Here is a 14,401-nt window from a genome sequence, read left to right as displayed (position 1 = left end):
TTCCACTCGAGAATCTGCTGACATGGAGGAAGAAAGCATCATAGTCAGACTTCTGAAATGTCACATGACAGCTTCGTGCGACTGCTCCTCACAACCTTCCCGCACAATGGCTCAAGCAAACCTGACCTTTGTTTTGCACAAACACTTCTTATGCATTGCTCACTTATGCTTACTTTACACATGTCACTGATGAATCTCTGCAATTATTTAAATTGCTTATTTAGCCTCATCTTCTCAACGCATTTCATACGTACAATTAAGAACATATATTCTATTTGCTTTGATGCGGTGAGTGTAAGCTTTTGAAGACATTTGGTCTAAATTTCTTCACTTACTGTTTTATTTTTCAATGTGACTTCTAATCTCACACATCAAGTTCACTTTAGGCAGGAAGTTAACTAAATACTTCATAACCCTGAGTGTGCATTTTAGGAGATGACCAATTCCTGCAGTGACGCGACCTGTGGCCCGCTGTCCATTCTGTCTGTGCCTGTTCTGAGATCAGTAGCTACTGTATCAGCAACACGCTAAGGCAGTTGATGTGACCGCGTGCAAGCCACATACTTATACGTGCAAACAAAAGGATCTACTACCCCAATTATATAATTCCTGCAAACAATATTTGAGTATGAATTACTTCTGTAATAACTAAAGCGCCAATCTGGCCTGGCCAAACTGGTAATGATCTTTTCTACAAGGATTTTCCTGCAAATCTTCTGGAAGGACACTTAATCATAAGTGACACTAGAACAGCAGTGCGTACTATATGACGCTAATCTCAGTGGAAGTCAGAAACATTTCTCAGCCTCTCAGCGTTTTTCAGCTTTCAAGAAATAAACAGGACAGTAAAATCTGCCGGGAAAGCCGAATTTGATACCTGTTACAGTGCCTTGTATATTGATTTAGTAGTGCAGATGATATTTCAAAATATGAACAATTCACTGATATTTAACAAGATTTCCATGTCTAATATTAAGCGTTCATATTTACATGCATATGATTAGAGCCAAACCTGTAAAACATATTTTTTGGTCTGTCCAATGAAGCTTGAAGGCTTAAGGACAGCACTGTGACACATCAATCCTGCAGCTCTACAACAAGAGGGTGTTGCCTTTTTTGGTTTTTGAACCAAATGTAATGTGACAACAGGGATGGGCGTGTTTTTAAAAAAAAATGGATGACAAGATTACATTGAGTGACATCATCAAATGTATTCAGCCACCCATTAATGTACACAAAAACTGACATACAGAATAATTGTGGATGCCTCTTTGCTAACAGCTTCAGCTGTTCGAATGGATGGATAGAGCAAGTGGCAACAGTTTGGCAAAACAACATGTCTGTCAAAAGCTATGTCACTAAAATAATTACAGAGGATATGTATGGGAGATGTGGGGGTCGGTACCCGAGTCAACGGCAGCAATGCTGGAGGTCACAGTTATGCAACAGCAGTGATGTCGCAGCATCACATAAAATGATAACCTCTGCAGTATATGCTTTGCTGCGTGCCCTTTTCTTTGATTTAAAAACATATATCAGTCATTTAATTCAGTGCGATTAACTCTCTTCTAATTTTGACCCATGTGCGCACATTCAAGTGCAACACACTGAACAAGTACATATTGTACAAGCAAATGGAGGAATGCAGAGTTACAGCAAAGCCACCAAATCAATTGCTGGTTATTTGGTCTGCTGCATTTAACTCTTCATTCCAATACTGCTTTTATTGAGGCAAGAATGTCAAGTAATGGCCCAGTGTTCATTGCAAGACTGACCCCAAAGTACTTTAAATGCAAGGAATAAACAACCTGGACACATTCACTTTTGTTTCAAACCAAATGATGTTTTATTAAGAATAAAAGAAACCCATTATGCCATTATGTTGACTACAGTCTTTCTATTAGGTTCAACAATATTTAACAATTAATCTGTACCTGCATGTAGAAAATAGATGTCAGAAATAATGTTTCCACAATGTATCTAATGAAACAAAACATAACTAAAGGAGAAAAAAAACTTCACAGATAAGGGAAAGACGTACGAAAACCTGATTTAGTCTGATGTATATTATTTGAGCAAAGTGCATTCGGTTAAAACTCCTAGGCCATTTTTTTGTGAAGTGTACAGTACTGTCAATAATCTCAGTCATCAAAACATCAGTAATACATGTTGCAAATAACAAAATAAACTGTTTCCATACAATGACAAAAAAAAGTGCACTGACATCCAGTGTCCTAAATATACAGCTATCATCTAAGGTGCAGTAGTGAATTAGATATGCTTTCTACTATGTACATACAATGTGAGTATACATGCAAGAATGAACAGGCAACAAGGAAACACAAGTCAGATATGGAAGAAGACATAAACATAGAACCTGTTCATCTTTATAAAACAGCGAGGTCTGATTGGAGTCCTAAATGGGCTCAGTGGTTGAAACAATCACTGGTATCCCCCCAAATCCCTCCAGATTGATTTTGAACAATCATTTTTAACTTTAACATAAAGTATCTCAAGGGGAAAAGGCAAAGCTCATTAAAACATTTGGCTTGAACACGACACAAAGGAGAAGACACTCAAATCTGCTGAATATGTATATACTGAAACAAATGTCAGTAAAGTCCAAATATATTCCGTTATCTATATTTTATACTTTGTAAACCATATACAACCACAGTCTTGTTGGGAAACAATGAAGACTAGTCATAAAAAAATATTTTATCAAAAAAATATGAATATGTGATTGTGGTAACTCAGTTTTTTGTCCCTTTTTGACCTTTTACAATATGCATTAAAGCAATATGAGGGAATCACAATAATCCACCTCAGGGGTGTAATACTTTCCTTTAAAACCTTCATTTCTGAAAATTGTGGATGTAAAGAATACACGATGACAATGATTTGTATGACCCACTTTTCCCTGAGGAAAAAATCCTATTGAGAAAAGAGAAAAGCCATCAATTAGAACATAAAAACTCCACAAACACAGATTCAAACCCCCAACATCAGAACTGTTGGGCTAAGCTTTTTGCCCATCCATTTTAGTAGATAGTTGGACTTTTATTTTACATGCTTTTGTTTCCCTGCTTGATGAGTGGTCTACTTTCCAAAATAAAATCCCCCATCATTAAATGTCCAAACCTAGTTCCATACTGCACTCCCGTTTAGTGTTGTGCTTAAAGACCGCGACCAACAATTTCCCCAAAAAGAAGTCACAATCAAGACTTTAGGGGTTTTTAGACCAAGTCTCAAGTGTTCGACCCCATGGTCTTAAAATTGCGCCTTCCTCCAGCCATCTAGATGGAGCTCCTTCGTTTATTGAGTCTCCTGGACATGCTGATGCTATGCAGACCGGTGGACACTGAACTGATGCCCGAGTGGGGATGCAAACTGCACATACAACCATTGGAATGAAGGGGGTTGAAGAATGATTCTCCCTGCTCCATGTAGCTGTCAGAGTTAGATAGGTCACGTGGAATTATCATAGGGATGGAGTATTGCAGCTTCTCCCTACTCTTGTACCAAAGACAAGAGCACATGGACTGGAAATGAAGTACCTCAGCGTAAACATTTCGCAGTCCCCTGCTTGCCGCTCCTCCCACGATAGGGCTTCCCCCACCATACCCCGACGCCGTGGAGGAAGGGGACGCCTGGTCCATGGCGCGATGTGCGCGTCTGCCAGCCTGGCCGTTATGGGCGAGCAGAGCCCTCTGTTCCGCGTCCCTTTTCTCGTCCTCGGCGTTCATGGTCATGAAGCGGAGGACGACTAAGTTGAGGAAAGCTCCGATAACAGCCAGGCCGGTCAAGATATAGATGAAGCTGAAGGCTACATAGTCCGGCTTGGTTTGCAGGGCTTCGTCGTTTTGTAATGCCACGTAGTCGCCAAAGCCGATAGTGGTGAGCGTGATGAAGCAGTAGTAGTAAGCGTGAAAGATACTCCATCCTTCGAAGTAGGAAAAAGCCAATGCTCCTGCAAAAAGGGTGCTGATGCACGAGACAAAGCCCACCGTCACCATATTGACCATGGAGACTTCAGTTCGCCTCATGCCGAGGCACTTCTTCAGGCGATGGAGAAGAAATCTCACAAAAGTGTTGATGCGTTCGCCTACACTTTGGAACATGACCAAGGTGAGCGGTATGCCTAGGAGGGCATACATCATGCAGAACACCTTCCCTCCATCTGTGCTGGGGGCTGCATGGCCGTATCCTGTGGGACCAAGGGACAAATACAGTTGGTTACTAGGGCGGAATTAATCAAATCTACATGTTAAAAAATGTATAGATGGCTTCCTCGAGGTAAAATACACTATACATCTGTGTATTTTCAAATGCTGGTATAATATCGCTGAGAAAAGAACAGTGTGGTAAAGGTGGATCTCAACTGTCAGAAGGTATTAGTACCATTGTGTCACCTGATTGACAGTGCTCTTCAACAACAGACGCAGAAGCTTGAGGCGACAAGTCCCACTGCTGTGTGTCAAATTGAAAAGGTCCCAATGTGCCTTTCTCATCTCTTCCTATAGCTTTTTTTGTCTCTAGAAGTGAAGTTGATCAGGAATGTATCATATATAATACTAGCACAAGTGAGTGTAACATATGACTCCTATATGCTCTTGACAGGTAGGCAACAGTGGAAACTGGATCCCTCTGGATATTGTTGTGCGTGTACAATTGCACCTGAGTAATTAAAGGATAAAGTATATCAAATGACTCATTGAGTAAAATGCAGTGTTTACTAGTAATGAAAGCCTTTTTAGCAGGGACTTTGAAAACTTTGAATCATAAGGAGCATTTTAAGTACTGTTTACAAATCCAGATAATACCAAAAAGTACATAAGTAACTGAAGTCAGATGGTAACAATCTGAAGCTCTCCTAAGCCAAGAAATGCAATAATAATAATAACTATAACACTATACAACAACAACCACTACTAATGTTTCTATTCATCCTCATTTCAACAATTATAGAATGAAAATACTATTCATGCGGTCATTTGTATTTACGACTGGCTTTTGAACATACAGATGGTCCGAATATGACTCCACTCTTATCCACGTTTAGGCCACTCTTCAAAAGGCTGAACATATCAGGGAATGTTCCGTACAACTGCAAATAAACACGGCTCGTATTCATATCATCGGAACAGTCTGTCTTTAAGCGGGGGCCCGCTCTGTTTCCGGGGAAACTTTTTCTTTTTTTTCAATGGTTTGGTTTCATCTCCAGCTGTGGCGTGCAAAAGACGTCAGCGTCTGACCCTTCTGAGTGCAACTGTGACCACACAATGACTTGAGTGCATAAAATAAAGACTATGATAGCAGATTTTCCCCACATTTAGATCCAAAGACAGACTTAGTCTCTTTAATCACAGACACCTCAAACTCCAAATGACCCCGTCATATGTTTACTCTGGCACTTAAACACAGCATTGGTCTTTTAAATCTCACTCCATTACTTTAGTGACTTTTGACCCTGGACCTTTTTGCCATTCTCTGTGAAAGGAGCATGTGACCAAACAGTGGATTCTAGGAATTTAAGAAAAAGAATAATAACAGCGACTTTATTTTTAGTGAGTTATATCATAGAAAAACAAACTCTATTTAGTTTGGAAAGATTTAACGTGGTTTCAGCACAGAACTTGATAAGCAGCATTGCAGGATAAAATGTATTCAACTGAGAACATTATTGTGGTTCTTATACATCAAAAGTCCAATTCAACAACTTGGCAAATCTGCTACATCCAAGAGTTAATTCTAACTCAGTTATAGTGAAAAGAACCAAACACTAAAATACTGCATGTCTAGTTTATGACAGGATCTTCTCCCATACCAATATTTACAGAAATATTCATTGATTCATATTCACATTTCGCCCATTTGGCTTCTGTTTTGCTTAGCATGTAAAAATAAAACCAGGTCCCATTCCACATGTACTCCTCAGGTTCCTTTTTAGGGGATATGAGAGGAAAACTTGGCAGGCGTGAAGTTTTCCATGAGCTCAGTAAGCAAGCTATTCCAAGTAGAGTGTGAGATCGAGACGAGGCGCTGACTAATTAAATAAATCACGTGATTTACGGCGTGGATGGACGCTGGATGCAAACTTGTTTTAAAAGTCACAACACAGCTGGTCTAAATGGCCGTTTGGATCAACATCACCGATGGGGGGTGAACACGTGGGAGAGTGAAAGTTCAATGAGGACAACAAAGATCAAGGGAAGAATTTGGAAGGAATAACTTTGGTTTCCACCAAACATGGAAAAGTTGCCGACTTGCTAAATTACCAGCGAGTAACAGCGTGTTGATTTGTCAATGTCCTTCAATACACAACAATTTATTGCACACTAACGTGATCGTATTGATTTTATGTTAAAATGAACAATAGCACACTAATTAAATGTGACTCTAAGGCCATTAAGGCAAAAGCAAATATTTAAATCCTGGGCTTTTATAGAACTGGCAGATGTGTTTCAAGTGCCCCATTTGGGCTTTGTAAGTACACCCGTGTGGGCAGGCTTGAGTGGAAAAAGTAAAGTGAAATAGGAAGAAAGCATGTTGTGTAATGCCATAGTGGAATTTCAAATAATCACACAGCCTTAATAGCCAAAAAAACAACAAAAAACAGCAAAATATGCAGTATTTCAAGCATTATACTCAATATTTGGTATGAATAAGGAATCAAAAACCTATGATTCAAGACCAATGTAAGATAACACTGTTATTTCAAGCATTTTGGCTTTTATAAATGTAGTAAGCAGATATATTTATGTTTCTCACCTCCATCCTCTTTTCTATGTTACAGTGACCTTCACCTGTAACGGCCAACTGATTCCATTGATAAGTGCTGACACCCTGCCCCGTATTTCAAGTGGTTCAGTGGGTTTTAAGAAGCAGATGCTGTCCTCAAGTGACATGTAACCCAGCACATAACACAACGATCAGTTTACTCAGTCAAAGCGTTAATGCAATATGGAAAAAGGCTGGATTAAATAGGGACACCGAGAGGCCTTTTGATAAACATCTAAACCCTGTGGCGCAAATGACATTGCATTCATTAAAGGTGAATTGGACCCATCATATGAGTTTTTATCACTCACTAAATTCATAACTATTGATCTAAATATCCATAATAAATAAGATTAATAGTAATAATCTGGATTTTAAGCAGTCTTCTGCAGAGCAACATTAATCTCTCCTATAGCAATAGTAATTAACTCACCATTATAACATTTTCAAATGCATATACATTTTTAAAAAGACTTTTGAGCAATTATTGCAATAAAATCCCTTTGTTTTAAATGCAATGCACAACAGTCCATTACCGTTACCCCTTTAGCCAATGGACATTAAACCGAAGAGCCATTCCTTGCGATGGTTATGCTATTAGCGTTACGGAAGAGAGAAAAGCTCACAGTCTGTTGTTTTAGCCCGAGGTTGTCAAACTGTTAGTATTTCGATTTTACCGCCCACTAAACGAGTTCTCATAAGCTTGCACTAGAAAGGCGGCCGGCCCTCAAGGGTAAACACAACTCACCTGTGACTGTTATTGTTATTATCATTGGGTCCCTCTGTGTAGTGGACCGGTTCATTCAGGTTGGCTTGTTGAGATATTAAACAGATGCGGAAAACAAATTGGAAAACAAATTGGAAAACAAATTCCCCTCAGAGACAGTCTTTAAGCAGGCGGGTTTGCTGTTGGACCAAATGACTTCTGTGCTGTGGGCAACTTAGAATAGACATTTTATGTAGTCTTTTCCAATTATTATCTATTCGGATGAGTCACAGAAATTGCCGTTTATCTTAATGCATGGAAGAGTAACTATATTACTGTATAAATAACAATTTGTACCAGTTCTTCGACACTGTTTAGGAGTTTGTTTCTCTCCGGATTGCACCACATCAACACTTAGAAACCCACTCGCTTTTACACAATAGTAATGTTTCAAAAGGCTGTGAGCTTATTGGCAAAGGGGGAGGTCATTAAATGCCATTATCGTTATATTGCAATTTCAAGAACCCTCATCTAGACCCCACATTTGAGATATAACTAAACCTGACAAAAGGCTAGATGATAAAACAAAAATCAATTTAAAGAATAGTACATGCCTTCTGTTTCACCTTCAACACTACTTTTATGGTTAAGTGCGGAAATATATAAGTCTTATATTTGGAAAGGAAAGATAAATTCTATACTCTGTAGTTCCCCCATCATTGAAATGCTTGGGAGACAGAACTCAGTGCCTCGGGCGACATATCAAAACACACTCAGATGATATGAAAACCCCAAGCTACCCCACTACTCTGTAAGAAATGTGAGTGAGAGCTCCATTTCATGATACTGCCAGATCCCCCTGGGAGGAATTCTTTATGTTGGTCGTGCACTGTGTATTTGCTTTTTTAGATTATGCAGAGACTAGGTTTATTTGTCCTAAGCTGCCAATTGTATAGGAGACCATGTGTACAAAGACAAGAATGTAATTCTAGTTTTATAGGAAGCTAAAATGATCATATTGATTCTATACAGTTAGACTTTGTCTACTTTACACGCAGCTATTTTGTATGGTATACTTTCAAGGCTCTTTAAAACAGATTAATGAAGACTTCCTTTATCATTTAATGACTCTGGTCCAACTTTCAATTTGCTCCAAATGTCATGTCAAAAGTGTTTCTATGAACCTTGAACTTCTCTTGTAAACATTCTCTTACTGCAACCAGCAACTGTAGCTTCAATCCTATCATTGTTCTGGGAATCATAACCAATGTGTCTACACACAACTCACGTTCCCAATACCTTTCCTTTTTCGGTCCACGAGAGGAGGAACGAGGAGACAGACAGCCGTGTGAACACAGAGAAAGCTTTTTAACCACCAAGCTTCATGTTACATCCCTGGAGTGATGAACTTATCCTTGAAAGTGATGAGGGAAATTGTGAATGCTCATGTTTTTTTTCTTTTTCTAGAGGCATATTGAAGAAAGTCCCTCCCTAGCAATAAAATATTAAGAATTAAGAAATTTGTGAACAACATCAAACATCAGATGTGTGTATTTTTAGCCTGTAGAAGGTTGGCATTTTCTTAGGGCACAATGACCTGTCTTTGTAAGTCATTAAAAAATTTCCACAGGCGGGATTAAGGACATTAAAGCTAAAAGCTCTTAGTTGTGTGGCAGCACGACTCATATTTCAGGGCATGAGATTTGAGGTACCCTCCCTTTCCCATTAAAAAAAAAAAGTAAGTTCAAGAAGAGCCAGTTAGTCAGAGTAAAGCTGATTTTTCATGTCCATCATGTGGTGTATATTTATAACCCAGAACAAGGTTAAAAGGGAGCCACAAGTTCAACACACTCAGCTCTCACTCCCATATACTATTTACTTTGGTTAAACTCCAATTACGATGATCCGGCTAGACTGCACAGTCTAATAAATACAAATGTTTTGTTTAGAAAGTCATGTAACTTTCCATTGAGGCGGCAGAGCATAAAGCAGACATGCACAAGGTAAACAATGGCCACTCATGTGAGTCACGTGAAGAGAGCAACATCAGTAAGAAGCGTCATTGCCGTGAACATTATCGCCTTTGATATACAGCACCTATGATTCACAACACCAGTAAGAATTTCCATTGCGTCACATTTTCCGAGTGAGGTTAAAAATGCACGTGGAAGTTTCATGGGTAGTGATGTTTTTTTTGGAGAAACATTAAAGCAGAACCCCAAGTTGAAATTAACTATAGTGAAATGCATCAGATTTAAGAAGAAATTACTATGGGCTGCTACAAAATAACTCAGAAATTGATTTTAGGGGGAAAATAAACAGTTTTGAGTGTCTGTACTGAAAATGTTTCATTGCACTATGTTGTAAAATAGAGTCATTTTATTTGATTTATTTAAATGCTACACTACAACAAATGTATCCCAACAAATCAAATTTAACTTGCTATTTTATGCCATTGTTGTTCATAAATAAATACAAATCATCTGTGCAAACACAAATCAATGCCATGTGAATCTTATAAACCAATGGACAAAAGTATTGAAAAAACTTTATTTAATCAAATAAACCATTTTGTTTGCCTGCAGTTCATACTATCAAAGCATTTGTAGCAATTATATATGAGCTGTGGTAAAAAGTGCAGTTTTCTTCATGAACTATTTTACCGGAAATTCATATTGTTGGAAAGATTAATTTTTACTTCTGTAGTCTTAGCTGGATAGGCTTCAGCACCCCTGCAACGCTTGTGAAGATAAGCGGTACAGATAATGAATGAATATAACATATCAGTTTTCAAGTTTCATTCATTCATTCATTCATTCATTTTCATTAGGATCACATTGCTCAAAGTTTCTGTAGCAAATATGATACAATTGGCCATATCAGGTTAATTCATAATACTAAAAAAATGAGACAAACCAGGGGACGATAAACTGACCCTTTGTGAAAAGCATATTTTTGAAAAGCTGTTGGGATAAGGCTTTAATGGCTTATCTGTGCAGCTGCCTGTTTAGTTTGCTCTCCTTGCTCGGAAGCTGTTACTTGCTTCAATGGAAATGGTTTTACACATGAGCTAATTGCTATTCCGCCCAATAAATCTCACGGAGCTTCCTGTCCCCACTTTATTTGCCAAAAGGTTCCTAAACTATCACCATAGAAACTATTCCCTATTGACCAACAATCTCAACTCATACTGCATTTTTGTTTAATATTTAATATCTGATATCCATCAAAGCCATCACAATTAACAGATGTGGAACATCTATAGTCTCCCGGCACTCAACCACTTAATGCAATAATCAGCATTGCTGAGGGAATAACTATAATGCTTATGTAAGTAATTACCATTAAAAATGCATAACTGTCCCCACTAAATATGCAAACTCTAGCAGTGTTTTTTTTTGTGCCTGTCTTTGACAGTAGAGGTCCAAAGTTAACATATTTTATTCATTGATCATCTGCGTATAAAAACATTTGACGATTCGACCGACTGAGCACTTAATGCCGCACGTGTCTGCTCTTTTATTGCATTCTGTTACATTAATTCACAGTTGATCTTGGGCCAGAGTAGTCATGCTTTGCATTGAAGTAGAAGTACTTAAAAGTTTATAGTGTATGAACAATAATACAGCATAAAATGGGGAAAAAGGCAAGTTACAATTGGATATTATTTCACTGGCCATTAGTAGGTGCTCTCTATCTTCGGAATATAAATAATGGTGCACAGTGTTTTAAAAATCCAAATAATATCAAATAGACACCATTAAACCACACCCCACATCGCAGTTATTGACCATTTGCAACAGTTTTTGGACCCTAACCGCAATAAACGATGTATCACTGATTTTGGTCAAGAAGCACTGACAGTATATGCAGAAAAAATGAAATATGCATTCTTATGTAAAAACTAAAGTCATACAAAAGTACATGATTAATAGCTTCCATGTTTTATTGCACATCTGAAACACAGCCTAAGGATGTGAGCCATGTAATTTCTCGCATTTGTCTTGCCCGACCTTCAAGATTGGTTGCACATGTGATATGGACCTCACCCACTGCTTTTTTTTTACACAGGCGACTCCCCAAAACCTCCATATTTATCACACCAATACAGATTGCCCAATCTCCAGCTATCGTGGGAGCATCTCTCCTATCGTGGTTATCGGTTCTGCTCCGGTTGACCAGTACATCTAGTGCTCATGTTTAAACATGACCATTTTACAGGAGGTCATTGCAGCTTGATTTTTGACTGAGGATTGCATTAACACATTTAACCACAAGTCCAACTGAAGGTGCTGGTGTTATCATTAATATGTAATGGTCAGCCTGGAACAAATATCTCTGTGTGTTTGCAGAAGCCGCAGGGTTACAGAACACCCAGACTAGCTTTGTACGCAATTAGCGGCCTATATCTGATAGGGTTACAAGCCACAGGTCAGCTTCGACTTCCCGGCTAAACAAAAAGACTCACTGATGATCAAATGGTGGTGATTAAAGATTAAGCACATGAGCACAAAGTTACTGCTTGGTAGGTTTGAAAAGCTCTTTAAAAATAACAATGTTGTGGGGGAAAAAAGAAGAATCAAATGATTGAATGAGGTCAGAAAAAGAGAAGTAACCACCGACATGCAAAGATTTTCTAAACACTCATTGTTAATCTTGTGCTACACTCATTTTTTGGAAGCATTTGCATATAAAGTGGCAGTGTAGCATATTTAACGTTAAGGTGACCCCAATGCTGTAATTCATCCAAATGCTCCAAGCTCAATAAGCTGGGATGTGGAACAATATGTATTGTCTATTTATAAAGGTGTCCTGTCTGGTCGGTTTTGTGAGGCCAGACGTAACATGTTTGCATGGACATTCTGCAAGGCAGGTGCATTGTATTGTATAATATTATAATGAACATATGTGTATTGCATTTCAGTGTTCTCATTCTTTCTTTGATGAAAATACTGAGAAAACTGAATACTATATTGATAATATAACATTCGAACTTACAATAAAATGCATGGTGCCATTTTACATCCTTTAACAACATATACTTAGAATAAAAACAATATAAAATAATTGAACATCTAATTTTGTCATTAATTTTTCCATTTCAATATTACATTTATATCAAATTACATGTTGTTTTTCTATTTACAATATTGTATTTACCCTATTCTTTTTCTGCATTCATGCATCGAATCACTATGATCATGGTCACATGATGTACTGCAAGAGGACACCTGTAGTCCATAATAACCATCCTCATAGTTCTCAACCTTAAAGCTCTCATATTGGGGAATTATCATAATCATATACTTTTATCCCTCAACAAGTGCCCCCCTGGACTTACCTATAGTAGTGATCACAGTGATGGCGAAATAAAAGGAGCCAGCGAATTCCCACTGCACACCAGCTTTGTGTGGCTTGAGCTGCAGGACCACTCTCTCCAGTTTCTCAAAGTCCCTGGTGGACAAGTTGAAGGTACGGAGCAACTCGCTCCGGTGTAGGAACAGCTCTAGCCTCTGGCTCGTCTCCTCCTTCGACTCCAGCGCGTCAAAAATCGCCGCACCCACAAATAGATAGGTGAGGGTGCAGACGATGAGGGCCAAGGTCCGTACGTTTTGCCTCTTCATGGCTGCTGCAGCGTGTCAGGGGGACGGGCAAAGAATGAGTACGGGTCTGGACGCCGGGGAGCTGGGCTGGTTCATGGCTATGCTGGTCTTGTGCGGGAGGGAGATGCGTGTGTACTTTATGAGGCAGGAGCTGTCCGTTCAGCACCACTCTCTTTTTCTTTTCCCCTCCCCAGCTTGAATCCTGGCCCTGCCTCCAAAGACTCCCGATGACCCCACCCTCAATGGCACGTGTGACCAGAAAGTAAAATGTGTGGTTTCATCAATTTAGTGCCCCCCCCCCTTTGTATGTAATGCAGATTTAGAATAGGATAATGTAAATAAAGTTTATCATGTGATAGTAATGTTGTGTCAGTTGGAGAAGTCTTATAGTCTGTACTGGACTAATTTTCCACTTGTTGTATATTGGTCTGGTTTATATTGTGGTATTTGTATTTATTTTTAAAATCCACACTACGAGCCATGCCAGAAATAGCTCTTGCTTCAGCAACCAGGTCAGTCAAGTCAACTGTGACTGAGCCTGCCTAAATCCTCCAATCAAATCCCGGACTTCTACAGGCACCCACCCAATCAATACATTGATTAATCCATGACACTTTGATCAGCAAATCAGTTTTAAAAGCACGTCTGCGGCAACCAAAGGTCAAAAGAAGGAAATTACTTCAATGTTCTATATAAACCAGCTCCCTCAAAATCATTGAATGTATGTAAGGTAGAGAAACAACCAAAATTTAATCTCCAATCAATATATATCAGTATAATTGGTTCAAAAACATATGTTTCTTCCAGGTTGCATCCAGAAAAACTACAAAAAAACAGGAGCTGAATGTGCATATCATGCCAACCTGCAGGACATATAAGCTGCAGGCCAGTAGTCCCTCTCTATCCTCCACTGCATAATCACCAGTTGACTTTCATGAACCAAAGTACTTTTCTGCAGTCACTGAACCATCAGAAACTGAATTTTCCACTGGCAGGTTCTTACTACGGGCAGTTTGAGAATCAGGAATAAAGCAGACCCTTATTATGTACTGCAATTTTGGGAAAGTCTCAAATCTTAGATATTCTTTAGAACCTGTTGGTGTTCACAACAAAATGCTAATTATGGTTAAAATAAGGATAGTAGATTTCACATGAGAATAAAATAGAGCACATTTAAAGTATCCTGAGCACAAGTAAGATGAAAACAAATGGAAGAGCTTTGCCATTATGTCATGATGATGTCTTGGTGCCTGTCATCTGTCATATTTCTGACATAGCATAACAGAGCCAAAATGATGTCACCATGATGAAC

The 14,401-nt window shown here is 38.7% G+C and overlaps 1 protein-coding gene across 1 annotated transcript; it reads right to left on the bottom strand.

Annotated features, from left to right (window-relative positions):
• Window positions 1-1,822: 1,822 nt before the first annotated feature.
• kcnk3a (potassium channel, subfamily K, member 3a) lies at window positions 1,823-13,236 on the bottom strand. Its single transcript, XM_077710947.1, has 2 exons — window positions 12,828-13,236; window positions 1,823-4,207 (listed from the first exon to the last, which is right to left on the bottom strand). Exons 1-2 carry the CDS (start codon window positions 13,108-13,110, stop codon window positions 3,297-3,299), a joined length of 1,194 nt encoding a protein of 397 aa, XP_077567073.1. The 5' UTR covers window positions 13,111-13,236; the 3' UTR covers window positions 1,823-3,296.
• Between the last annotated feature and the right edge of the window lie 1,165 nt (window positions 13,237-14,401).

Source organism: Stigmatopora nigra, unplaced genomic scaffold (genome assembly GCF_051989575.1).
Source record: "Stigmatopora nigra isolate UIUO_SnigA unplaced genomic scaffold, RoL_Snig_1.1 HiC_scaffold_25, whole genome shotgun sequence".
Taxonomy (NCBI): domain Eukaryota; kingdom Metazoa; phylum Chordata; class Actinopteri; order Syngnathiformes; family Syngnathidae; genus Stigmatopora; species Stigmatopora nigra.
This window is presented reverse-complemented; position numbering and strand designations above follow the sequence as displayed.

Excerpts from the sequence above, each read along its gene's own strand:
- kcnk3a (XM_077710947.1), bottom strand. The coding sequence starts at position 13,110 with ATGAAGAGGCAAAACGTACGGACCTTGGCCCTCATCGTCTGCACCCTC. Across the intron at positions 4,208-12,827 it reads CACTGTGATCACTACTATAG|GATACGGCCATGCAGCCCCC; the intron begins GTAAGTCCAGGG and ends TTGGTCCCACAG.